The 24921-nt window shown below is 46.6% G+C and overlaps 1 protein-coding gene across 1 annotated transcript in view; it reads right to left on the bottom strand.

Annotated features, from left to right (window-relative positions):
- Positions 1-3428: 3428 nt before the first annotated feature.
- GARS1 (glycyl-tRNA synthetase 1) overlaps positions 3429-24921 on the bottom strand; it is a 35893-nt gene continuing 14400 nt past the window's right edge. The window contains exons 7-17 of the mRNA XM_004582402.4: positions 18930-19075; positions 18027-18176; positions 15552-15714; positions 14836-15000; positions 14053-14160; positions 13007-13152; positions 9797-9882; positions 8888-8997; positions 5677-5770; positions 4883-5073; positions 3429-3727 (exon numbers count right to left, since the gene is read on the bottom strand). Of these exons, the coding sequence (XP_004582459.2) occupies positions 3602-3727; positions 4883-5073; positions 5677-5770; positions 8888-8997; positions 9797-9882; positions 13007-13152; positions 14053-14160; positions 14836-15000; positions 15552-15714; positions 18027-18176; positions 18930-19075 (1485 nt within the window). The 3' untranslated portion in view covers positions 3429-3601. The remainder of the gene's footprint in view (positions 3728-4882; positions 5074-5676; positions 5771-8887; positions 8998-9796; positions 9883-13006; positions 13153-14052; positions 14161-14835; positions 15001-15551; positions 15715-18026; positions 18177-18929; positions 19076-24921) is intronic.

Genomic DNA, 24921 nt, shown 5'->3' on the forward strand with positions numbered 1-24921 from the left:
TTCAAGGCACAGAAAAATAATTCATCCATTCACTTACTGAATTTTCAACTAAATTTCATTGTGTTGTTGACCAAATGCCAGAAACACTTGCCTCACCCAGAAAATCAGCACCAACGCCGTGCAAGGTGCTGTGACAGTAGTGATCTGAACACGGCCCCCTCGCCACCTGGCCAGGACTCCTGTGTGTGTGTGTGTCACAGGTGCAGCTGCAGCCAAAGCAATCCAGAGTTCTCTGAGGAACAGACTTCACACACCAAGGCCTGGAAACCACACAGGTCAAAGGAGCAACAGACAAGACCTGGAAGGAATATACTGCAGGTGACTTACTGAACAAAGTCATGTTATAAGTTCTTGTCACAAACCACGTGGGGACAGTGCGCAATCTACTGCCATGGCATGCAACTGGTGAGATGTCATGACTCAGTGATCAACAACTCTTCTGGAACATCCACCTGTAACATCAGCACTTTGCCATCGGGGGTTGTCATGTATCATGGCCTTGCTGAAAGGCACACAACCATCTCCAGCCTATACACTCTGCATTGGAAGCAGCCGTCAGGACAACGCTATTCATCTTGCTCTTGACCAGCTAGCTCACAATAGTTTCACACCTACAGTCACACCAATTACAAAACAGACCCTGGGTCTGACCATAGCATGCAGACTCCACGGACTGAGCCTCTCCATTTAGGAAACCACCTTTTGCTTAGGATACATCACAGCAAGAGGACTTGCTGCACAGAGCAGAGCTGGCCCAGCTGCCTGCCTCGAGTCATGGATCGCATTGGACAGATGAGACGTTCTCACAGGAGGAAGCGTGCACTGCCTCCTGGGGCAAGCGTGCAGAGAAAGGGAGGGCTGGCTGGTTTCACAGCCAGTCTATAATCGACGGGGGATGCATTTGCCAGTTTCAATCCCTTTATGAGCCAATGCAGTGAGTTACACCATGGACTGAACACACTTCTGTTAACAAGCTAAGAACGGATGAGGTTGTGCTGACCACACAGGGAGGCACCTGCTGAGAAAGAGAGTAAACCTGTCAGTGGGAAGATGGGCTGAGGTGGAGGCGAGCACAAGAACCATGATAAGGAGCAGCCCAGACCAGGCCAGGGAATGGTACCCACTGGCATACATTTGGTCTAGGCCAGGGGCAAACCAGATTTGGCCAGTTCGTACTACTCACTGGCGAACCTGAGCTCCAGAATGAAGTGTGGGTGGAGCCAGGTTGGGCTGCAGCACAAGCCAGTTCACATGAGGGCCAGCTGGGCTAGGCTAGACTACTGTAGCCCCCATCAGCGTGAGCTGGAATTGGGGGTGAGTTGGGCCTGACCCGGCTACAGCACACACTGGCAAATGCTGAGGTAAGGCGGGTCATGCCAGAGTGGGCTGCAGCACCAGACCAGCATTCGTGAAACCCAGGGGTGCCTGGGAGGAGGACTGTGTGGAACTTCCCTACTGGACTACGACTCCCACTGGTGAGCCCGAGAGCTGGGAAGGGGCAGACAAAGCTAGGCAGGGCTACAACACCTGTTAGCCTCATATGAACTGAATCAGGGAAAGTCAGGCTGGACTATTCTTACTGATACATGCATAAGCCAGAGTGGGTGTAGGCTGGTTGGGCTTTGCCTCAGAATCAGCTGGCAGGTGCTGGCATGGGAGGCAAATTCTGCCAAGTTAAACTACAGAACCACTTGCAGAGTGCAAGATTCGGAAGTGGGAGTGGGCCCATCAGGGAAACAGCGAGCACTTCCCTCTTGGGCTGCTACTCCGACTGGTGAGCATGAGACCCAGGACTGGGGCAGGCATGGCTAAACAGAGAGTGACATCTGCTGGCACGGTGTGTTGGATAGCGGGGTTGGCTGGGTTGAACTAGGCTTCAATGCCCATTGACATGTATGAGAGCTGAATGGGATGTGGGACAGACTGGACCAGTCTGCTGTACACAATGGCAAGCAGGGGAACCAGTGCAGGGGGGAGGTTTGGTAGGGGTTATTGTGGGTCGCTCTGACTAGGCAGCCACTCCCAGTGGCATACCTGAAGGCCAAGTGTGTGGTGGGCAGGATGGGCTGAGCTGCAACACCCATTGGTTTGTGTAGAAGACACTAGCATGTCTATAAGCCGATCTGGGCTGGACCCTGTATTGGCAGGCACACACAAGAATCAGATCTGGGATCACCTCAGATGAAGTTTCTTTGGAGATTCTCCCCCAGTTGAATTGCTGGACTCAAGAACCCCAATCATGGAGAGAATTGCAGGTTCCATGGTCTGATCATGGAGTGCATGTGTCACAGCTGGGCCTCCTCAGTGGCTCAGAGCAGTGGACAGCATACCCAGGTGCACTTGGAGGACATGGCAGTACATTGGAGTCTGCCGAGGACACTTGGTACCATAACAAGTTGGAAGACAAAACAACTTGCTCAATTACCCCAGCCAAGTGTTGGCAGTGAATATCTGGGCAAATGGAGACTGTAAGGCGGACTACGTTAACCAGTGGATTCTGGAGAAATTTCATTGTGAGTAGTGAGATCGGCAGTAATTCATAACTGTTGAACAATAGAACCCTCTTGAGCAGGACCCTCAGAGCATGCCCCACTTCGGGGCATGTCAGGTGGCTGTCCTCCATCCCAGCATGCAGAGGCGTTTGAGAGGCTGGGTGTGGCTTCTCTCCTTATCCTCCCCTTTTCCCCAGATACAGGAAGGGAAAAAAGAGAATGTGGAAATAAACACCCACCTTCCTGTAGCCCTTGAGCCTTTTCACATTAACTATGTAAAAATCAAAAACAAATTTTTAAAAATGGCAAAAAATTTAAAGAATAAAATAAAAAAACAGATGGGCTGAGGGTGTGGACTCCCAGCCCAGTTTGGAGTGCAGAAGTATGAGGAATTAGAGGTGAGAAGGATCCCCAGAAAATAGGCGTTCAGTTCATGTGAAACCCAGTCCCTCGGGGAGAGAAGGAATCAGCCTCCAGAATCAAGATTCCAGACATGGCCTGGTCTGCTGGGAAATCAAGTCCAAGCCCATAATAGGCAGGTGCGTCTGTCAGGGCCAGCCTCCTGTTCCTGGTCGCAGAGGCAGCCTTGCCCACCAGGACACCCCCTCCTTCCCTCCATGGCTCCCGTGACCCCTTCCTATTGCAGCCTTTCCCAGAAGTCGCTGCTCCTGCATGGGAGCTGTTGTCTGTTTAGCAAGCAAAGAAACAGAAGTTGGAAATCCAGAGACACTAAGGACGTGGGTGGTTGCTTGGAGCTGAGGCCGGAATGGGAGGTGATGGTGAGTGCTGGCAGCTGTGGTGGCGGCCGCACGTTTCCGACATGCTCACTCTAGGGTGCGCAAACTCCACTCCTGCCCAGCTCGTATTTTAAAAAGAAAAACCACATTAACAATAGTGGGAGAAACAGTTGAAAACACAGGCAAATGGAAGACCAGCTTGTTCCGAATTCCTCCGACTTTAATTATGGGGTAGGATCAGGCAGCGACTGAGGATGAAACAGTCCTGAACAATCACAACGCTGTTTAATTTTTTCTTTTTTTTGCAAAGTGGACATAAGAGGTGTTTTCTTTTTGTTTAGCACAAGCAGTAAAAAGTTGTGAGAAGTGTTCTCATTCCTCAATCGTGTCTTTTTTGCCAGTCTCTTGCCCTTCAAAGAGGGGATACCTGGCCTCCACATCGGCCCACGTGATGCTGCCGTTGGCCAGATCGCGAACCACCGTGGGCAGTTCAGAGACCTGGGGTGGAAGAAAGAGAAGGCCTAGGTCAGTCTGCTACCTTGGGCTTTCTCGAAGACGATTCACGGAACTCGGGAAGCTTCCACACAGAGCTGAAACAGCTCTACTTGCTGGGAAGGCCCTTGGCCAGCGGAGCTCCCCAGAGCACATCTCGGTGTTCCAGTCTCCAGGTGGCTCCTGCTCTTTGCCCAGCCTCCCCCAGGGGTAGCCTCACTGGCTCCCCTGGATGATTCAATTTCGTCGCTGCCAAGCCTCCCTACCTGTTATCAATCTCCACGTCACTGGAGGTACACTCACACATGTTGAGTTAAAGATAACACACTTCGGGAAGGGTGCCAGGGGAGCATGGGGACATGGACAGCCCACCTAGCGGTGGCTGCAGTGGGCTCCCTCTGCAGGTCCCAGGGACTGGGGCAGAGATTCTAACAAGTTCCTAGGCGCCTGGGGATGGCACTTTGGATGTAGATCCAGAGTTTCCAGGCAGGGTTTGGCAAAAACAAGCCAGAAAGTCGTGACTTCCAAATGACAAACTCCTCTGGGAAGCAGCAGCCTTCTGCTGTGCTCCCGGCTACTCCACCTCTGTCTGGAGCCAATCACAGAACCGGCACGCCAGACAAACGTGCTCAGAGCTTAAAGGTGAGCTTAGCTGGACAGGAACCTTCAACGGGCCTTGCTGTCCCTCTTCTCACCCCCCACTTAAGATTCCTCTCCCCCAGTATAAGTCAAGTCACTGGAAAATGAATCACAGTTTTGAATAGATTCACTGGAACCCATGTCCATACTCATGTATATGTTTCTACAGAAATGGGAAGAGGAAGAAAGGTGTCTCAGCCCCCAAAGCCTGCCATTAAAACTATGGCAACAACCTCTTGGGATCATGTTTCTCTTGCCCTGTAAACAACTATAAAAACAAAACTGCCAGGGAACACACTCAGAGCAATTCACAGAGTTGTGAAATATTAGAGACGTGCTAATGGATATTTTCATAATCAAGCCAAAGGGATTTGAGTGTCTGGGGTCTGTCTGATACAAAACTAGGATTAGAAATAAATAAGCCAAAGGAAAAGGAGCACAAAGACATCAAAATCCAACTCAGAACTGTAACAAGCAGTGCCCACTGCCGACACTAGAAATGCCAGGGTGAAGGTCGGGTACCTCTGCTCTTATCTGCCGCATGGAGTCACGGTCCCTCAGAGTGGCGGTGTGCGGGGTCTTGTTCACTGTGTCGAAGTCAATGGTGATGCCGAAAGCCACGCCGATCTCATCAGTCCTGGCATAGCGTCTCCCGATGGACCCGGAGGAATCGTCCACTTTGTGAGACACGCCATTCCTGGTCAGGGCTTCCGCTACCCAAAACACAAGAGGAAGATTACAAATGGAAAACAAAGAAGACCCCAGTGTCATTGACATGCTTTTGTGCCTGTCCAAGGCTGTTCAAAAAATTATAAAAAGGGACCCAGATAAGGGAGCAACAAATCCTAAATGCTGGAGAAAAAGAAAAATCTCCAAAGTTAAATCAATCCCTTGCTGAAGCTCAAATCTTCCCTCACTGTCCATGGATACGGCCACAGGGGACTGAACCAAGTCAGTGCCCAGGGCAGGCACCTGCGTGGCCCTCTGCCCAGTGTGCTCTGCATGCTTCCCTGCACCACTGCATTCAGCAGCAGAAGGCCCACAAGGGCTGCACCTCCATTCAGCAGCTACAGACCAATAAAAACCCCAGCCCCTTCCCAGATCTCTGATGGAAATCTTTAAACTTGACTTTGGGGTCCTGCCATGATTCCTTAGTCACACCGTGAGCAGGCCCACTCTCCTGGCTGCAAAGGCTAAAACCCCTTAGAACCACTCGTTATTCAACCTATATTTTTGGTGACATCAATGACGTATTTCCTAAAATTTGGTCTACTTGATGATGTTCCCATGGCGATTAGGCAATTGGATTTGCTTACATAACTCCTTGACAAACGGCATGAACTCCTGGTTTTGGCTCAGTGGAAGGACAGAGCATTTGAATGGAGCGACGACAGCAGGGAAACTGAAGAACTGGGTGGAGATAAGAACAAAGAAGACACAAAGCGTGTCAGCTTGGAAACACGCAAATGTTCATGCACAGACCAAAGGCCACCGCCCACTGGGCGTCCACACACATTTTGATTAGGCTGCAAACATGGGATGAAGAGTGGCATGACAAAGGAGAACCCACAACAGCTCTGGAATCAGACGCTTTGAATGGGGGCCCACTTAATGAACCCCTCTCTTATGACCCTCACTTTCTCAACCCCTACTTTGCTTACCTCACGGGCCTGTTCCCAAAAAGAGTCAAACAGGGGGAAAGTGGTATGTGTGTGTGGTAAGATGGGAACTTTGTGGTTCCCCATAAAAGCCCCACTTCTTCTTGTAGTGAGCACCCCCAGGACCTGCCCCAATGTACTCAATAAACAGGGGGCAGTACCAAGCCCACATAGCAGCCAGTCCTCCCAGGGAAGGATTGATACTCTGGGACTGAATAGTACAAAAGGGCATCATTTCCCCACAGTCTACATCCAGAGGTGAGAGGCTTAAAAAATAAAGGGTGTTCTCTACATCCACACAGAACCACAGGCCTCCCCGCCAGGCCACAACTTGTTGTTGCAACAGTTTCTGAGTAACTCAGGAATGACAGCAAGCCATGCTATTCTGTAGAAGGCAATATAGTCCACCGATTTCAGCTGCAAACATGTCTGTACCTAAGAAGGGCTGAAGGGAAGGCCATAGAATTTGGAATAAATCTGCTCTAAGAAATAACGCATGACACAGGTCCCAACTGAACTCCAGTTAGCAATGAATATCTCATAGGTACGCCACCCCCACCACAGCCACCTGCACCACAGAATGCGCGCAACTCTTTCCCTCGTCCATGCTGTGATAATTCTATTTCAAGAGAAGCAGCAACCTGCTTTATAGGAAATAGCACCTGAAATTTCACTAGCAATGTTTTTATATCAAACTGAAAAGATGAGATTGAAAGATGAGACGCTAATAATTTAGAAGCATTTTTGGCTTCCCATGGCCTAATCAAATTTCTCTTCATGATGGGAATCCACAAAATCCATAAAATGCTGTGACTAATTTAAGCTTGTTTAGCCTTTAGGGAACTCCTATTAACTGTTTAAGTACATCAGTACTGTTAGATTCAAAGGAACAGCTAACAGACTTTTCAAAAAACTTTTTAGAAAAACAAGCAGCAGAAGTTTGAGGTGGACTTGACACCTAAGAAGAGTAATCAGCCTGCCTGTACACTGTCATCCCCGGAAAGAATCAAGCTTGAAGTCAGCATGTGTGTTTCCAGCCCAAGATCTAACTGTATGCTGAAGGATCTAAGAGCTGCTGCCCCAGAGTTGGGAAATGGAGACGCAACTTCAGGGCAGCGATTACAATGATCCCATTACTGGCTACATGCTACGATGGTGTGGATCCTGGTTAAGACGCCCATGTCCCATGTGATGGTGTTGGATTTGATGCTGACCTCTGGCAGCGCGGCTGGCTCCCATCACCAACCTGGATTGACTTTTTGGGTTCTTGGCTTTGGCCTCACCCAGCCCCAGCCATTGTGGGCATTTGTGGATAAAGAATTAAAAATGAAACACTTGGTGTCAAGAATTTACTGGGTTAATTCTTCAAGGTTAAATGACCCAGGAAGAATCACGGAGTTGACCCCCACCATTAGTCACACACTCAAGTTTTAGAGTGGTTGGGCCCAGCACGTGTCTCAGCTGCTCCACTTCCCATCCAGCTCCCTGCTTGTGGCCTGGGAAAGCAGCAGAGGATGGCCAAAATCTTGAGACCCTGCACCCACGTGGGAGACCCAAGAAGCGCCTGGTTTCAAATCAGCTCAGCTCTGGCCTTGCAGCCACATGGGGAGTGAATTAGTGAATGGAAGTGCTTTCTTTTTGTCTCTCCTTCTTCCTATAAATCTGCCCTCCCAATAAAAAACAAACAAATAATCAAGTGGTCAAGTAGGTGAGGCTATTTCCTTCAAACTGATAAACTGTTTCCTTCAAATATAGGACACTTGATCTTAGCCAAAAGGCTGTGAAGCTATGAGGCTATTTCCTTCAATTAATTTGATATCCACAATGCTTCCTTCCAGATCATTCTTTGGGTTGATTTTCCTAGAAATCTGTGCTTACAAATTAAAGCAGTACATTTTCTGCAGAAAGACAGGAAGTGAGGAAGACACAGTCAGGCAGGACAGGGAGACAGGAGGCATGGCTCAGAGGTATCAGCTCTCTGCAGCAGGGCTGGGACACCTGGGAAGGCAATACCACCTGGTTCAGGATGTTGAGTTCTTACTTTAAAACACACACACACACACAGATCCCAAGGGCTCAGACACGTGTCTCGGCACCTCAAGAACTGACACCTTTACAACCCAGAGGCCTGCAGACATTTCGTGTGTTTTGAGAGGACTCCCTTCCACGGCTTCTCAGGATAGAGACACCGTTTGGTTATTTGGCTTCTTTTTTGTTTCTGTTCCCCACACAAAAGATTTGATTGCTATTTATTTGTAAGGCAGAGCATTGGAGAGACAGAGCAAGAGTGATCTTCCATCCAATCAGTCACTCCCCAAATGGCCACAACAGCTGGGGCTAGGCAAGAATAAAGCTAGGAGACAAGAGCCTTTTCTGGGTCTCTCACTTGGGTACAGGGATCCAAACACCTGGGCTATCCTCTGTTGCTTTCCCAGGCACATCAGCAGGGAGCTGGATCAGAAGTAAAATAGCCCGGGCTTGAACTGGCGCCTATTTGGGATGCCAGCGTCACAGGCAGTGGCTTTACCCGCTGTGGCAGAATGCTGGCCTCTGTTTGGCTTCTATGAGTTCATCTCACCCTCCCAACTTTTCTAAAAACTGAAAGTGTGTCCAGCAAGTTCCATTCCTTCCACTGGTGATACAGGAAGCTCCTAAAAAGTAACAGCTTGTATACAGAGAGCACCAGACAATGCGAACAACAGCCGCTAGAATCACACACTTCCTAAAGCTGAATAACACGACACAAGTTAAGTTCTGCCTTGGAAACAGGCGAGGATGACTGTCCGTGTCCCTGGTATGTCACGGTCAACAGCAAGTGGTCGGCGTCCTGCCCACAGTCTAGCTCCTGACGCTGCACAGGAGCACTCACCGTTCGCTGCTCGTCTCCCTCCCGCACGTGGAAGGTGTGCTCCAGCACGGTGTACATGATCCTGCCCAGGCCAAAAGAGGGCTCGATGACACTTGGAACGACTTCTTCCACTGTGGGGGAGATGGAACGTCAGCCCCGTGCTCTCAAACACCGTGTGATGCATGGCAGATCCTCTCTGCGGCTCACGGCACTAAAAACACCCGTTCTAGATGAACTGTGATCTCTCACAGCGCAGGACAAAGAAATCAGAACATTCCTAAAAGCTGTTCGCTGGTAAGAAACAGGACACCTCGTGAGAGGAAGCTGAAGTAAAAAAATACTTCACCAAATGAATGCTTTATTCACCTAGCACAAAAATGAACTTGAGGTGCCTCAACAATTCTTCCCCAGTTGGCCAGCTACGCCATCTCAGCCACCTGCCTTATATACGCAAAAGGCACAAAAACAACACAGAGCTACTATTTCATCTGTGGTAAAAGACAGTATTTTAGAAGCATCACCAAGGCACACCTCCACTCACTCAGGTCACAGGGAAGCCGAGCTCTGATGCGGCCCTATGACACCAGCTCCGAGGCCCCACGGCACGAGCGAGCCCCCTCTCAACCCAGCGCTGTTCAGGGAAGAGCTAAGTTCTCTCTTCTGCCTAAGAAGTGAAAGGACTTCTTAACAAGAAAGGAGGAATTTTTAATCAAAAAAGAGCCTTCCCGTATGCCTCAAGCCACAGGAAATAGAAAGGTGCCGTGATGAATTATTTTTCAGGAGAACCACAGATGGTAAAAAGCAAAGAAAGGTCCAGTGTCTCAAATATTCACCAGATTTGCAGATGTGAGAGTAAGGGTTTTCTTCCTCCACACTTTCTGTGCAACGGTTCTACCAAAAAATGGTTTCTTGCCGTCTTTACAAACTTACCATGTAGTGTTTTCTGGAATCTCTTTACACTGACCATGTCTTTTGTTAACTGAAAAGTTTTCCCTTCAGTTTCAATAGTGAATTCCCTACAAAACAAAACATCCAAAATATGTGTTGGTTAAAACATGCACCCAGCCTTGTGCCTTGATGTTTAAAGAAGTTTTCTAGATTGCTAAATTGTTTTCCATTTCAAGTACAATATAATTTGGGCGATTGCCTAGAAATAATAGCTAAAATCCACATTATTTCAACATGAACAATAAATTACGCATTAATCTAATAACAGCATTAAACAGGGTTCTGGGAAAGGGTCCAAAAATGTGACTTAGTTTAATAAAATTCCAGGACTTAACCAAAACCCTTTGGTTTTGAGATTCATGTTAAATGGAAAACAATTTTTAAGGCATTCTATGTTCAAATGACAGGCATCTTGTCAGGATTCTCCCCCTTGGCAAACAGTCCCAACAAACACTGCAAAGAACCAACTTTGTCATCTTCCAGAATTTTAAAACTCCCACTCAACTTCAAGATAAACTGTGATACTTGTGTTGATGAAGATCAGCTTTAATAACTTTGAAATGATATCCCCCGCACTCGATCACTGACACCCTCAGGTCCTGAGATAGGTCCGTTCAGGTTCAGGTTCCAAGCCCTCATCCTGCAGAAAGCATCTCACATAAAAGCCGAATTTGAACTTTTTTTGGAAGATCTCTTTAGATTCTCTGGCTGCAGGTTCAGGGCTGGGAAAGAGCGCCATCGTGTGGCTGTCTTTGAAAATGTTTAGTTGGTGGCACATGTTGGTACATATTGTTCCACGCTGCCAGTGATAATCTCATGTCTCATCTGAATGGTTTTCCTGTGTGTGTGTCTGTATGCATTAAGGGTATCATCTGGGGGCTGGCATTAACTGCTCCTGGAGATGCCTGCATCCCATACGAGTGCTGGTACAAGTCCTGTATGCTCCGTTTCTGATCCAGGGCCCCGTCAAAGTGCCTGGGAAAGCAGTGGAAGATGGCCCACGTGCTCAAGACCCTGCACTTACGTGGGAGACCTAGATGGAGCTCATCTTTGGCGTGGCCTGGCCCTGGGCACTGCAGCCAGTTACGGAGTGAACCAGCAGATGGAAGCTCTCTCTGCCTTTCAAGTATATAAATAAACTATTACAAACCAGAAAAGTTCCAACATGTACAGCATCATAAGTATTTTATCTGAGCACAGTACAGTGTAGAATAAGAATATTTAAAAAGCTGCTTAAGAGCTGCCATTAACATAGAAGCAACCATAATCTGAGAAAACAGCAAATTCCTTTTTGTGTGTGTGTGTGAATAAGACATCTAATTAGCAGCAAAATTATGTCCATTTTAATGGGTTTGGATGTCATTTTAGCATACGTTTATGTTAATTCTGGAAGACCAGAAATGCTTTAACATTTTCCTACAGAGCAGATAACTGTAATTTCAGTTTGTGAACGCTCACCTTACTGATAGGCGCATCTCTGTAAGTGCATGAATGCAGGCAGCCACCCCGGGCCCAGGGCTCCACGGGGCTTCTGCCCCACTCCCAGTCAATCCTCCATCTGCCTCCATCCCTACACTCTACTTTCATAGACTCAGTGCGTCCAGCTTCTTTCACGTGGCCTAAAGCTGCTACAACAGTTGGTATTTACGTTCTATAAGGGGCCAGACGTAAAATGTTTCAAGATTTGCAGGCCATATGTGGTCTCATATTCCTGGGAGGTTTTTGAAAACACAGAAATTATTTTTACTTGACTAGAGAGAATTCTCCCATCTGCTGGTTCATGCCCCAAGTGGCCACAATGGCCGGGGCTTGGCTGAGACTGTGCTGAAGCCAGGAGCCCAAGTTCTTGGGTCATCCCCTGCTGCTTTCCCAGGTGAAGTAGCAGGGAGCTGGGTAGCAAGTCCAGTAGCTGGGATTCGAACCCACACTCATTTGGGATGTCGGCATCACAGGCAGATGCTTAACCCGCTATGTCACAGTGCTGGCCCCTCAAAGGAACTTTTAAAAGTGTGTACTCCAGTTATCAGACTATTCTATAAAAGGCAGTTAGGTTAGGTTGACTGGTAGTGTCTGTATCTTTCAAATTCTATTGACTTTTGCCCACTTGCTCCATCAGTTACAGAGAGAAAGGTGTAGAAATCTCCAACTCACAGCGAGTTTTGTGTTTTTCCTTCAATCTGCCAAGTATATTTTGGATAATGAAGTTGTCTTCAATGACACACACTTGGAGGCTACGCCTTTGTGATGAGCTGACCCCGTTATCATCATGATTCATTCCCAGTCATTGTTCTTGCTCTCAAGTTTACTTTGATAGTAATACACTGTGTGGCACTAACTTTTAATTAGCCTTTGTACAGGAAAAAGCTCTGTGATACTTACCATGACAATGCTTTACCTGCACAATGCCATTTAATTGGGTTTTGAGGTTTTGAACAAGTCTGACAATCAGTAGCCATTAGTCCCAGCGTTTAGATCATTATATTTAATATGTCTGCTAATTGCACTGATTTTCCATCTGTTCTTTGCTCCTTTTCCTCTGCTGTTTTTTCAGGAATATTTTACCATCCCATCACATCTCCAATACCAGTACTGGCTGAGTAATTACACTCCTTGGCCTTGGCCTTTTTCCTGGTGATTGTGCTACAATTTATTCTACGCATTTTTTTTTTCAACTTTTCACAGCCTGCCTTGTAACAGAATCACACTGCTTCATGTGACATGTTCACAACCCTTTTATCCCCAGTTCTTTGTGTCACATTTTCCGGCTTTCTCATTTGTACAGTAACTTCATATTGTTTACTAAACACTATGGAAGTTACACTGTTAGTGCTAGACATTGCTGTATTCCTTTGATGATGTTTTGTTGCTTTTGTATTTGTTTTTTACTGTTATATGGGGGTATTGGAAACCACCGAAAAGGACTTCAGCACAGGATATGTGGGTTCAAATCCTTTCTCAGCCGTTGTCTTGAGTGAGCTGCCTCATCTAGGAGAGCTTCTAGAAAAGTATAATCTCTTATAGTCTATTTCCAAACTTATGTCTGGGCTATCATGTCAAAAATCCCAGCCTAGAGGAGACAGTGCTCACTCGCAAGAACAGATCCTGAAGAAACAGACGTCCCTGGAACTGTCAGAACTGGGTAGACAGGCTGCCTCGGAGGGAGCCCCATAAATGCAGCACCCCAAACCTTACCCCTTCTCGTGCAGCAGCACCTCCATTTCTGAGACGCAGCACTCATCACAGGCAGTGAGGTACTCCATCACCAGTTTGGCATCCTTCTTGTACGCCTTCCCTATGGCTCCTTTGTTGGGTTCAAACTGGATGACATTGATGGTCTTGTAGGAAGTAGTCAAGGAATCTAAAAACAGAGCACCACCATGGTGCTTCCGGTGAAAGCCACCCCCAGCAGCACCCCAGATCCTCCTTACAACAACTCCCCGCCACTCATCAACAGGCACACTCCAGCAAGCTGAGACAGAAGGGCTTTTTGCTATCCAGCAATGTAATCCCATCCAGAGCCTACAAAAGTTCTGGTAACAATTTCTTCATTACTAAAATCCCTAATACAATAAGATCTATTTCTTTTTAAAAATTATTTTTGAATTTTATTTGAAAGCCAGTGTTAGACACACACACACAATATCTCCCAAACACTAGTTCACTCTCCAAAAGGCTATAAGTGCTAGAGCTGGACAGAGCTGAAGCCAGGAGCTTCTTCCAAGTCTCCCAGTTGGTGACGGTGGCCCAAGGACATGAGCCGTTCTCTGATTCCCTCCCAGGCCATAGGCAGGGAGCTAGACTGGAAGTGCAGCCAGAACCCATGCGGGATGCCAGTGCTGTGAGTGGAGGCCTAGTTCACCACAGCACAGTGCCAGCCCTCCATTTGTCTCCTGTCACTAACCTGGTTCTAGCTAAGAAACCAGCTCACAACTTTGCTGCTTGATCAAATAAAGCTTCTGCTGTGCTGATTCATCTGTCAACTGAGCAAAGCTATTATTTCACTTACCATAAAATGGAAGGAATCCCTCTGATACTCTTTACTAAAGAAGCATGCTGGGCAGGTACACACGTGTACTTTGGAAATGGCAGAGAAAAATGGCAGGCAAGAAGTCATACAATGAGTGAACAGGCTTAAAGAGTGGTCCCACAAATCCAAAACGTCCCCACATATCCCCAGGCAAGACACAGAGCTGGCCTCGCACTCCAGCTGCTGACACTCCAGACCTCCGGAAGGATATGGGCTCTTTGAGCGGCTTCTCGGCCACCAGTGGGACTTTGGTGGCTCGCGCGTGACAGGTGAGGTCATAACAAGAACGATCAGCACAACCCACAATCTCAATCCAGCCCTAGGAAGATGGGACACATGAAAGCACGATGACTTAGCTCACAAATGTGGACTCTAACTCCTTCAAACCTCTACTCCATGTTCTCGGTGCATGCACTGGGAATAGTTTTACGATGAATTCATACTATGCACAAAATAGTCTTGCTTCCCAGACAGACATTTGTCATGTGGCAAGTGTGGGTTGAACCAGTGTATTCTAGCAACTTGAATAACTTGTAGTTGTTGCTCAGCTTTGTTAGGAGCTGGGCAGAAGCCACGAGTGCTCAGCCAAAGTGCCTACTGCTGTCACTGCTAGGCACTAGTGGAAGGACTGAACGCACCTCGGTGATCACACAGGGCTATCTGGGCCCCATTCACTTTCTCTGCCGAGCCAAAGCAAAGCAAGTGAAGAGTGGGTGAAGATGAAGTCACCGGAGATTTGAACACCAGTATTACATAAGCTCTCTGGACTCGGCACGCTCCGCTGCCAGAGTAACTTCCTTTATCTGACCCCATCACCATTCCTAACACCCAGAGTGCAGTCAGTAACACTGCCCCTCTCTCTCATCTCCATCTACCTAGGGCCCTCGACACACAGAGTAGGCCTGGCCTTTTAGCAAGGCACAGCACATGCAGAAGGCCATTCTGATATCGATGCTCCTAAGGGTCACACTGTGGGGACACCTGCTCCACTCACGTAGGATGTTTTGGATTCAGCGTCCCAGCAGTCACAGGCATAGTGGGCCATCTCGTTTTCCATGTGCTGCCGGAAGCGGAGCTTCTCCGGAGACACGCCGACTTTGGTGAGGTAGAGGTAGATGCGGCCAATGAAATAGCCCAACACGGAGTTGTTAATCACGCCCTGAGGACACCAGAAGGCAAACAGGAGGCAATATTTCATGCTTTTCATCAAAGCAAGGTACGCTGTCCATCACTCATTCATGTTCTCCCCTTAAAAATTCCAAATACAAAGCACACTATTTTTTTCCTGGCTCCTGGCTTCGGATCTACTCGGCTCTGGCCACTGTGGTCACTTCGGGAGAGAACCTGCATATGGAAGATGTTTCTCTCTGTCTCTTCTTCTCTGTAAACCTGCCTTTCCAATTAAAAAAAAAAAAAAAAAAAGCTGTCCCCTGGGCAACTTGGAGGTTCAAGTTAAAAAAAAAAAATGGAATCAGACCAAGATTTATTTTCCTAGTGCTCTGCTAAACAATTTTTCTAATGTTGGCCCTGAGGGCTCAAAAGTTGTGATATTTGGGTAATATTCTCCTACTGTAACACTATTGTAGGATAAATTCTGGATTAAAACAAGTATGGTCTTAATAAGAGATAAAATGGCTGCTCCAATGACACACCGCATCATCCATTGTGCACAGAGGTTAGCGCCCACCCCACTCGCGGCTGGCGTCCCACCTGCTCAACAGCGTCCCCCAGGCGCATCTTCCGAGCAGACTGCCCACTGACTTGGGCTTTCGCTGAGTACAAACACAGGGAGAGGTCAGCTACGTTCTGGAACTTGGGGTGGTCCTTCTCATTGGGGTCTACAAAGTGCTCGATTTCTGCCATTGTGAATTCCCTGAAAGCAACCAGAGAGGGGATAAGGCCCACCTGCTCAGGCACAGCAAGCATAAACAAGACCGCTGCTTCCACCGCACTGGGAAACCAGGGGCCCACAGACTCTGCAGGACAGACAGGAAACTGGCTGCCCAAGGGAACAGCCTAAAACATTTCAGATTAGGTTTATTATCTTTAGGCATATTAACCAAAAAAACTTTGCACTTGCTGTTTACACACACTCAAACTTCTCCCAAACACTGGTTCTGTTTATCTAGCCTATCCACAAAGATAACTTTTAACGGAAAACAATTTGTGAAAAGTAGATTATTTTTAAAATTAGGAAAGCACAAACTAATCTCTCTCACACACACCATACTGACTAATGACATTCAAATAAAGCTTTTTCTTTGAGGCATTAGCACGCCTGTACACATTCTACACTAAATGAAGCTCCTGATATTTTAACAAAACGGGAAATTAAAAGCGAATTAAAACGGCTCTCTCTGATAGCGGCTTGATTACTTCTTTGTGATGGCTTTGAATGAGTAAATGATTGATAATGGCATCAGACAGCTGGTTTCTTTGCAGCAGGAGCTTCTTAAATGAAGTGTTATTCAAGGCCAAGGACAGCAGGCCTGGAGTGAAGGAGCTGACATCAAGCTAACTGCATGACGCATCAACATGGACAGAGTAATGACTTCCCAAAGAGAGTTCTCTGAACAGCAATTTAGTAGCTATTGGCGGGGAAAATGGTTTAAGTTAATTTTATGAGTCAAAATCAAATCTCTCTTACAAAAAATTACATTGACTGGTGCACTTCCATGATTATTTCAGATGTTTTTGAAGGAATGAAAAATTGCTTCCAGTAAGTCAAAAAGCACATGAATGCATTGCACTGAGCTTGTATTTTTAGAGCTTAGATTTTAATGATAGCTTACTGGGTCCTACAGCACCCAGGTTTTGTCACTCAACAACCAGACTCCAGGAAGTAACAGTGCGCTGTGTAGCTGACATCTGCTACGAGAAGTGGTAAACAGGTGAGGTGATGGACCATGTCAATGAGCTTGACTTGACTTTCATTCCATAATAGATACACACCTCAAAACATCACGTGGCTAATATGGAGGCTAAGCGGACCCTTGCATCCTGTAACAAAACATCTTGGAAAGGGGTCCTGGCTTCCCTCCTCATCCAGTGTCCTGCTAATGCCTACCCTGGGAGGCAACAGATGATGGTGCCCCAAGTCCCTGCCACCCCTGATGGAAACAAATCCATACAGGACACTAAGGTGACAACCAAGGAACAACCTATCGATACAAACTGTCCCTGGGCCATGTACCAGTGAGCCTCTGGGATCACCTTCTGCTCTGGCCTGGCTCTGGCTGACACTGCTGTCTCACAGGCCTGAGGTTTGGGACTCGTGTCTTCTCATCATCCCACAGCTGCTCCACTCCATGGGAATCCTCTCCACTACGGCGGCGGCAGATGAGGTTAGTCTTACACACCTCCTCCGGGCTGGGAAAGCCTGCCAAGTTCGACACAACCACAGCAGAGGAAACCAGCCTGGAAGCTGAGAGGGTCTCCCTGTTAGGACTCCTGGCAGGAGTTGGATCACTTTGTGTTCTCTGAACTAGGCTAGCTTCTCCTGCCGTGACTCCTCTCCTCCCCAACCTGCAGCTTCAAGCTGGGTCAGGGCACAGAGGCAGCGTGGGGCCAGCAAGCTCAGGCAGGCCTTCTGGGCTCTTGGATGTAGCGGCAGTATCTGGCTTAGGCTGTGACCCACGACTGTGTCTGCAGGGAGACAGAGCAGAGGACATGGGCGGGAGGCGGCGGGGAGACACGGGCCGGGAGAACATGTTTACAGTGTGGTCACACAATCCACTTGTCTATGGAATGCATCACACCAAGAGATGGCAATGGTAAGGAAACATCATCAGTCCTACACAGCTAAGTCAGTCCACTTCTCCAGCCTAGTGGAACCCAACAGCACCGTGCACACTGTGTTCACATCCTCCTCTGGACACAGGAGACTACACAGCGTATTAAGAGAGACAAAAGTGGGAGACAGGCTTGCTAGCTGGCCTTCCCAGAACCTCCAAATTCCAAAAGCAAAAGTCATGTGACCAGAACAGCAACTTCTTAACATGCCTTCACCCGACACCCAGCAAGGTCACGTGCTGCCATCACCACAGTCACACCCGACCCCAGCCCCACGCTCATTCCACACTGCCTGCCGCTGCACACGGCAACAGTAAAACACCCTTACGGAGAAGCCCAGAAACAACCCGTACCCAGGACCGCCTGCTGGAAATGGGGGACACGGGACAGTACCTGACGCGGATCAGACCAGATCGAGGGGAGATCTCGTTTCTGAAAGAATTTCCAATCTGTGCAGCCGCAAAAGGCAACTTCCCCTGGTTGAATTCCAAAAGTCGTTTGAAATTCAGGAAAATCCCTTGTGCGGTTTCTGGCCTCAAGTACCTATAAAGGTAAGTAAGTCAGACAGTTGCTACAAAGGAGGAATTGTAGTTTTCCAATAAACACATACAAATCCTAAAAGTCCTGAATATACCACTTCCACAACAAGGCTTTTCAGGCCCTTAAAATAAAGTTTTAGAAATAGATGTTGCCTTTATTAGTAAACAATTTTGTAACAGTACTAAAGGATGTATCCAGTGGGGTGGACAGTGTGATACAGCATATTAAGCAACCTGTGTGAGAGCCGGAGTCCAGGAGGCATCACTTCTGGCACAGCTCCCTGCTAGTGAACCTGACAAAGCTTAATATGGTCCAAGGGCTGGGACACCTGCCACCAGATGGAATCCCTGGCTCCTGGCTTCAGTACCATGCAGCCCCAGCCACTGTGGCCATTGGGGGAGTGAACCAGCAAATAGAAAATTGATCTCCCCTTTCTCTTCTGCTCCCAATCTCTAACTGCCTTTCAAGTAAATAAATTAAAAATAAAAACAAAAGAAAGGAAAGAAATCAAGTAACTGTTGCTAGCAAAGAGATTTTTCTTCTTTATTCCAGTGGTCAAAACACGGTATCATTCATGGTACCAGCAGGACCAACTCAATCTGGTACTAAAATAATGCTGTAACTAGGAGATACCATGGCCATGGATTGCACATTTATTTTTTTAAGCCAAAATAATAATAACAATAATATCACCACTCTAAAAAATAGATTAGATAAAGGCAGAATTAGAAGAAATAAATGGTAAGTGATACATACCCAGGCATGTTTCCTCCAGGCCCAATGAAGGTCTGAAACATTAAGTTAAAGGGTACGGGAGCAGACAGGTCATTTCCAGTTGTGGGGGATTTTACATTATAGTTCACAAAAAGATCTCCAAGTTCCTGTAGTCCGTAGTTATCAAGCTGAAGAATACGTTAGGAAGATAGTTAGTATAAAAGGATGAGAGAAAGGAAGGCATAAAATAAAGTACACCAGCCATACTATTCTTACCACTCACACAAAATTTAAGAATATCAGAATCAGGGGCCAGGCACAGTAGCCTAGCGGCTGAAGTCCTTGCCTTGCATGCGCCAGGATCCCTTGTACCGGTTCTAATCCCGGCAGCCCCACTTTCCATCCAGCTTCCTGCCTGTGGCCTGGGAAAGCAGTAGAGCACGGCTCAAAGCCTTGGGACCCTGCATCCACATGTGGGAGACCCAGAAGAGGCTTTGGGTTGCTGGCTTCGGATAGGTGCAGCTCCAGCTGTTGAAGTCACTTGGGAAGTGAATTAATGAATGGAAGATTTTCCTGTCTGTCTCTCCTCCTCTCTATGTATCTGACTTTACAATAAAAATTAAAATAAATCTTAAAAAAAAAAAGAATATCACAATCAACCTAATCTTCAGGAAATCCACGTTGCAACTGTTACACACTTGCCATGCATCAACAGACATGGAGTCCCCTCCTGGGACAGCACTAAAACTCACACCACAGCAGCTCAGAATCAAAGATACAACAAACACCTTTGCTCAAGTCTAATGGTTAACGAGGTGGCAATGATCTAATCATCTAAGTTTTTAAGCTGAATTCCACCACTCTGAACAGATCCCGGGGTTGGGCGCCCTCTGCTGTTCAGTAACGAGCTGTGCACATCACTGTCCTTCGCTGGAGTGAGCACACATTGTGGGTACTGCCCGTGCTGTACGCTGATGACCAACGGTGAACCCTGTAAAATGATGGACACCCCCCGGCTCTGGAATTTCACATAATGACAAGCCTACTAACAGTAAAAAATACTTAAAACTTTCCAAACAAATTTTCTGGCAGAAACAAAAGAATTCATTAAACTGACCCATGGTTTTAAGAATCAAGAGCTTGGAGTCAGAAAGTATCTCCCAGGTTGAGATAAACATATGGATTGTGTGACTCAAGATTAAATTGTTACCTAACCTGCAAGTCTCTAGTCTGCTTACCTGTAAAATGGAGAGAACAGAATCCATCTCACTATGTAGATAAAAACGTGGAAGTACCTAGCACGGGGCGTACCTACTTACGGTTGTAATTATCACAGCTATCTATCGCCCTCAAGAATCCAACAGGCATTTCCACCGCCCAGAAAGGTAATCCAGAGGCCAGTTAGCACAGCAGGTCAGCCGCTGCTTGGGATGCTTGGGCTCAAGCACTAACTCCACTCCCAGTCCAGCTTCCTGTTCGCATGTGCCCTGAGAGGCAGCCAGTCCTTGGGTCCCCGCCACGTGTGGCAGATCTGTTTGGAGCCCCAGGTTCCTGCCTTTGGTCTAACCCAACTTGCTGCAGACACTTGGGGAGGCAAACAATGAACTGAAGATCTCCCTATATTGGACTCTTTGATTTGCAAGTAAATTTCATTTTGAATATTTCGTTATTTGACATCAGAATTGCAGGAATATGGGAAGACATTTTCTATCCCCAGATGTTCATAACAGCCAGGAATGGACCAGGCCATGCAGGTTTCCCACGTGGCTAGCAGGAGCTCCAGAGTTTGGGCCGTAATCCATAGCTTTTCCTGGGCCATTAGCAGGGAGCTGGATTGGAGGTGGAGCGACTGAGACACAAACTGGTGCCGCTATGGGATGCTGCTGCTACAAGCAATGGCTTTAACTGCTATGTCACAATGCTAACCTCAAGGAATAGATAAATTTAAGAGAAAAATAAATAAGTAAACCACATCATCCACTCACATTAACTACATGAAAAGTTTTTTTTTTTTTTTTTTAATTAAGACTTCTAGTTCTATTTCTAAAGAATTCCTGGGGGGAATTCCTAAGATACCACACTTCATACCATTACCCAGGGGATTACTGGATCCATGTAGATAGTATCCCTGAGACCTACAAGATATGAATACCCCAGATCTGAGCCTGGCTGCCTTTCCAAGGACAAAGAATCTAGGGAGCAGCACTCTCCCCCAGGCTAAGCAAAGAACACGTCCTGCTGTTCAGCAGAAGATAGAATGAAAACAGAATTCAGGCAGAAAATGATGCCGAGGAGAGAGATGGGAGTGAAAACTCCTACAGAAAGGGATTAGGCAATGGCTAACCAAATTATAGCTGCATTTACCTTTTGACCTAGCAATATCATTTCTGGAAATCAATTCCAAAGATATAATATAAAAAATATGAAAAGATACAAGCACAGGGCTATTCAGTGAAGCACCATCGCTCACAGTGAAGATGGGAATCAGCCCCAACGTCCACCGGGGGGGAACTGGTTCTGTCACCTGTATCCACAAAACGCAGAAACTCGGTAGCTCTGAAACAACTCGACACACTGCCACGGGGTAACCTCCGGGATATTGTGCTACATAAAACGACTGCAGTGGAGAAACGTATGTAGTGCACACAACCACTCACCTGGAAAGGGTGGCATGCAAATATATGGGTTTTTTAAAAAGATATATTTTAATTTTGATTGCAAAGTCAGATATACAGAGAGGAGGAGAGACAGAGAGGAAGATCTTCCTTCCGGCTCATGATTCACTCCCCAACTGGCTGCAATGAGTGGAGCTCAGCTGATCCAAGGCCAGGAGCCAAGAGTCTCCTCCAGGTCTCCCACACGGATGCAAGGGCATCCTCTACTGCTCTCCCAGGCCTCAGGCAGGGAGCTGGATGGGAAGCGGGGCCATCGGGATTAGAACCTGTACCCATATGGGATCCTGGTGTGTTGAAGGCAAGGACTTTAGCCACTAGGCCACCACGCTGGGCCCTATATGTAGTATTGTTAAAGTATTTGTTCAGGTATTTTTTTTTTAAAGAAATTTATTTTGTTTCAAGTTAAAAATTGCTCACCCGTGGGACAGGAAGGGAATACAGAAAGGGAGGATATCCCCTATCTTTCAGATTGACCTTGGAGCTCTGAAGTCAGACCAGGGCAGCCATTTGGCTAAGCAGTGATGACACAGGTTAAGACACGTGCATTTCGTGTCAGACTGCCTGGGTTCAAAAACTGCCTCCAGCTCCTGACTTCATCTTCTGGCTAGTCCAGACCCTGGGTGGCGGCAGCACTGGTTCAAGTAACCGGGCTTACTGGGCTCCTGCCACACTAAGGTATCTGGACTGAATTTCTGACTCCTTAGGTTGGCCGTCAACCTAGGCCCGAGATGTCATGAACTTTTAGGAAGTAAAGCAGCAAATAGAAGGGAAGAAATAGAAGGAGGAAGGGAGGAAGGGAATAAGCAAGGAAGAGAGAAAATGAAAAGAAAATCTGATGTAATACTTAAAAACATGAAACTTCAAAAGAATACAAGGAAACCTCCATATTGAACTGGTGACCTAATTACACAGAGGGAATGACTACAAGGACCACAGAACATCAGTGCATCCAAAACAAACAAAAAGGACATTATTGGTGGTATGGTTACAGTTATTCCAAGACTGTTAATGTAGATAGTGGGATAAGATTTACCAATAATGCTAGTGCTGCTGAGAAATAAGATTGTTGATATAAGTGAAACACATTTAGGATAAGCTCAATGCTAAGTAGAAATATCAATATTAATTCGTGATGATTTTTTGGTTGTTGTTTAAAAAAACACCAACCTCCTAATTCAACCCAATAACTAATGCCCTCCCTGGTAAGGACCAGGCTCCCAGGAGGGCTGCTGGGGCCCAGGGCTGGGGCAGGACATGCGCAGGATGGGCCCACGGTATCTGGTCATGCTACACACAAGGACGTCAGCCGACCAGCAGTAGGATCCTGGAGAGGGATAGAGCAGACAAGCCCGGAGCCAAGGACTGGGCAAGTCAACCAATGGTAAGAACAACTAACTGCCTGAAGGGACCAGCTGTGTTAGTGTGTAAGTTTATAACCTCCACAGGAGGGACAGAGGAGAAGGTAGCTGGAAATGCACTGTGCTTTCATGAAGGATGCCAGGGAACGACTAACCACAAACAGGTTAATCAAAGATGACGGAATGGTAGACCACGCACTTTTCTTTACAAACTGCATTTCTGAGAAAATAAACGGGAGATGAGGGAAGCCTTTCCCATTTTCTGCTACCTCACAATAATAAGAGGATGACAAAGCTGCCATTCTGACATTCCTCCTCAAGTCACAGGACAGGAGAAGAGACATCAGAGGCTGCAGCTCACAGGAGACAGGACCAGACAGAAGTACGTTAGAGCACTGCGTACCTCACTACAGGTGCCTGCCTGGGGCTCTAAGTCCAGCTCAGAAATAGAGGAAAATGTTCAATACCAACATAATAGAGCAATCAGCCAACTCCAGATAGTAGAACACACACACACACACAGAGACACACACCGACATCACACACATGTATACACACACATACAGACACCCAGACAATGGTTCTGCTTAAAAAAAAAATAAGAGATAAATTAAAATGTAAGGGGAAAAGAAGGGTCAAATAGAATGAAAGGTTAAAAAAAAAACCACTTCAACAAACCACAACGTATGGTCTTTAACTGAGTCCTAATTAAAATCAACAAAAACTTGGAAACATTTAAAACAGCGAGAAAACATGGGCACTGACTAATTTGATAATATCATGTCCATTTGATATAAATACTTGATAACAGTGGACTTCATTTAAAAATTTTTTTTTTATCTTTTAGAGATACATAATGAAATACTTACAGATAAAATAAAATGTTTGCTTCAAAAAGAAAAACAAATCACCCAGTGAATTGAATAGGGAATAGATAAGACTAAAAGATTTTCGAAAACATTTGGTAACAATGAAGCAGTATGGTGGGTACACAGTGTTTATTGTATTTTCTGCTTTCCTATGTTTTGAGCTTTTTTATACTAAAATCCTGGAACAGAGCAGAAGGGAAGACAGGTGCTTGAGCCAGCGGTTAAGACAAACATCCTGCACCTTGAGTACTGCAGTTTGAGTCTCAACTCCAGCTTCCTGCTAATATACACCCCGGGAGGCAGTAGGGTCGGCTCAAGAAAATGGGGCCCTGCCACCCACATGGGAGACTGGATTGGGGTCCTGACTCCCCAATATCAGCAGCCATTTCAGGCATTTGGAGCAAGAACCAACAGGTGGAAGCATCTCAGATAAATATACAAAATAAGTACATTGGTTTTCGAGTTTAAAAACGATTTTAAAACCTGGTACCTCCAGAGACAGGTCAGCCAAAACAGAAGAGCAAGGAGAGATGTAATTCTGAGTTATTAAACCACCTAAGAGGAGCCACACCCTGCGCCCCAGAGATAGCGCATTGGTGCCTTCCAATGACGCTGTGTGTGTGTGTGAAAGCACTTCCTAGGACTCCTTGGCTTTATGAAGGATCATACTGACAGCTATTGCAGGTGTACATGAATGTGTGTATGTGCGAGACTGAACATAAATGTCTAACATGGCACATTGAGAAACTGACTGCTCTTGTAGAATATGACACAGAAAGTGCTCCAACTAGAAGCCGCACCTCATCACATCAGCTTGGACTTTGCTAAGGAACGGATGAGACTGCTGACATCAAGGGCAGATACATAAAATCTTACTAAGTCTGGAATTCTGCAAGGAAAACAGAGAGGAGTTTAACAGGAATTAGAGTCACTTTCCACTTCTTTTTTCCTGATGAAGGTCGTGTATTAAGACACGGAAGAAAGTACAGTAAGTAGATGGCTTAAAAGAGCATCAAAATACAAGCAAGGATTTTCTAAACCATGAATAACAATACTGAAAGAGCAATAAGCTCCAAGCAAGCGATAAAATGTATTTCATGAAGATCAAAATAAGATGGCAGGTGAGTCAACA

The sequence above is a fragment of the Ochotona princeps genome, chromosome 20, assembly GCF_030435755.1.
Source record: "Ochotona princeps isolate mOchPri1 chromosome 20, mOchPri1.hap1, whole genome shotgun sequence".
NCBI classification, from domain to species: domain Eukaryota; kingdom Metazoa; phylum Chordata; class Mammalia; order Lagomorpha; family Ochotonidae; genus Ochotona; species Ochotona princeps.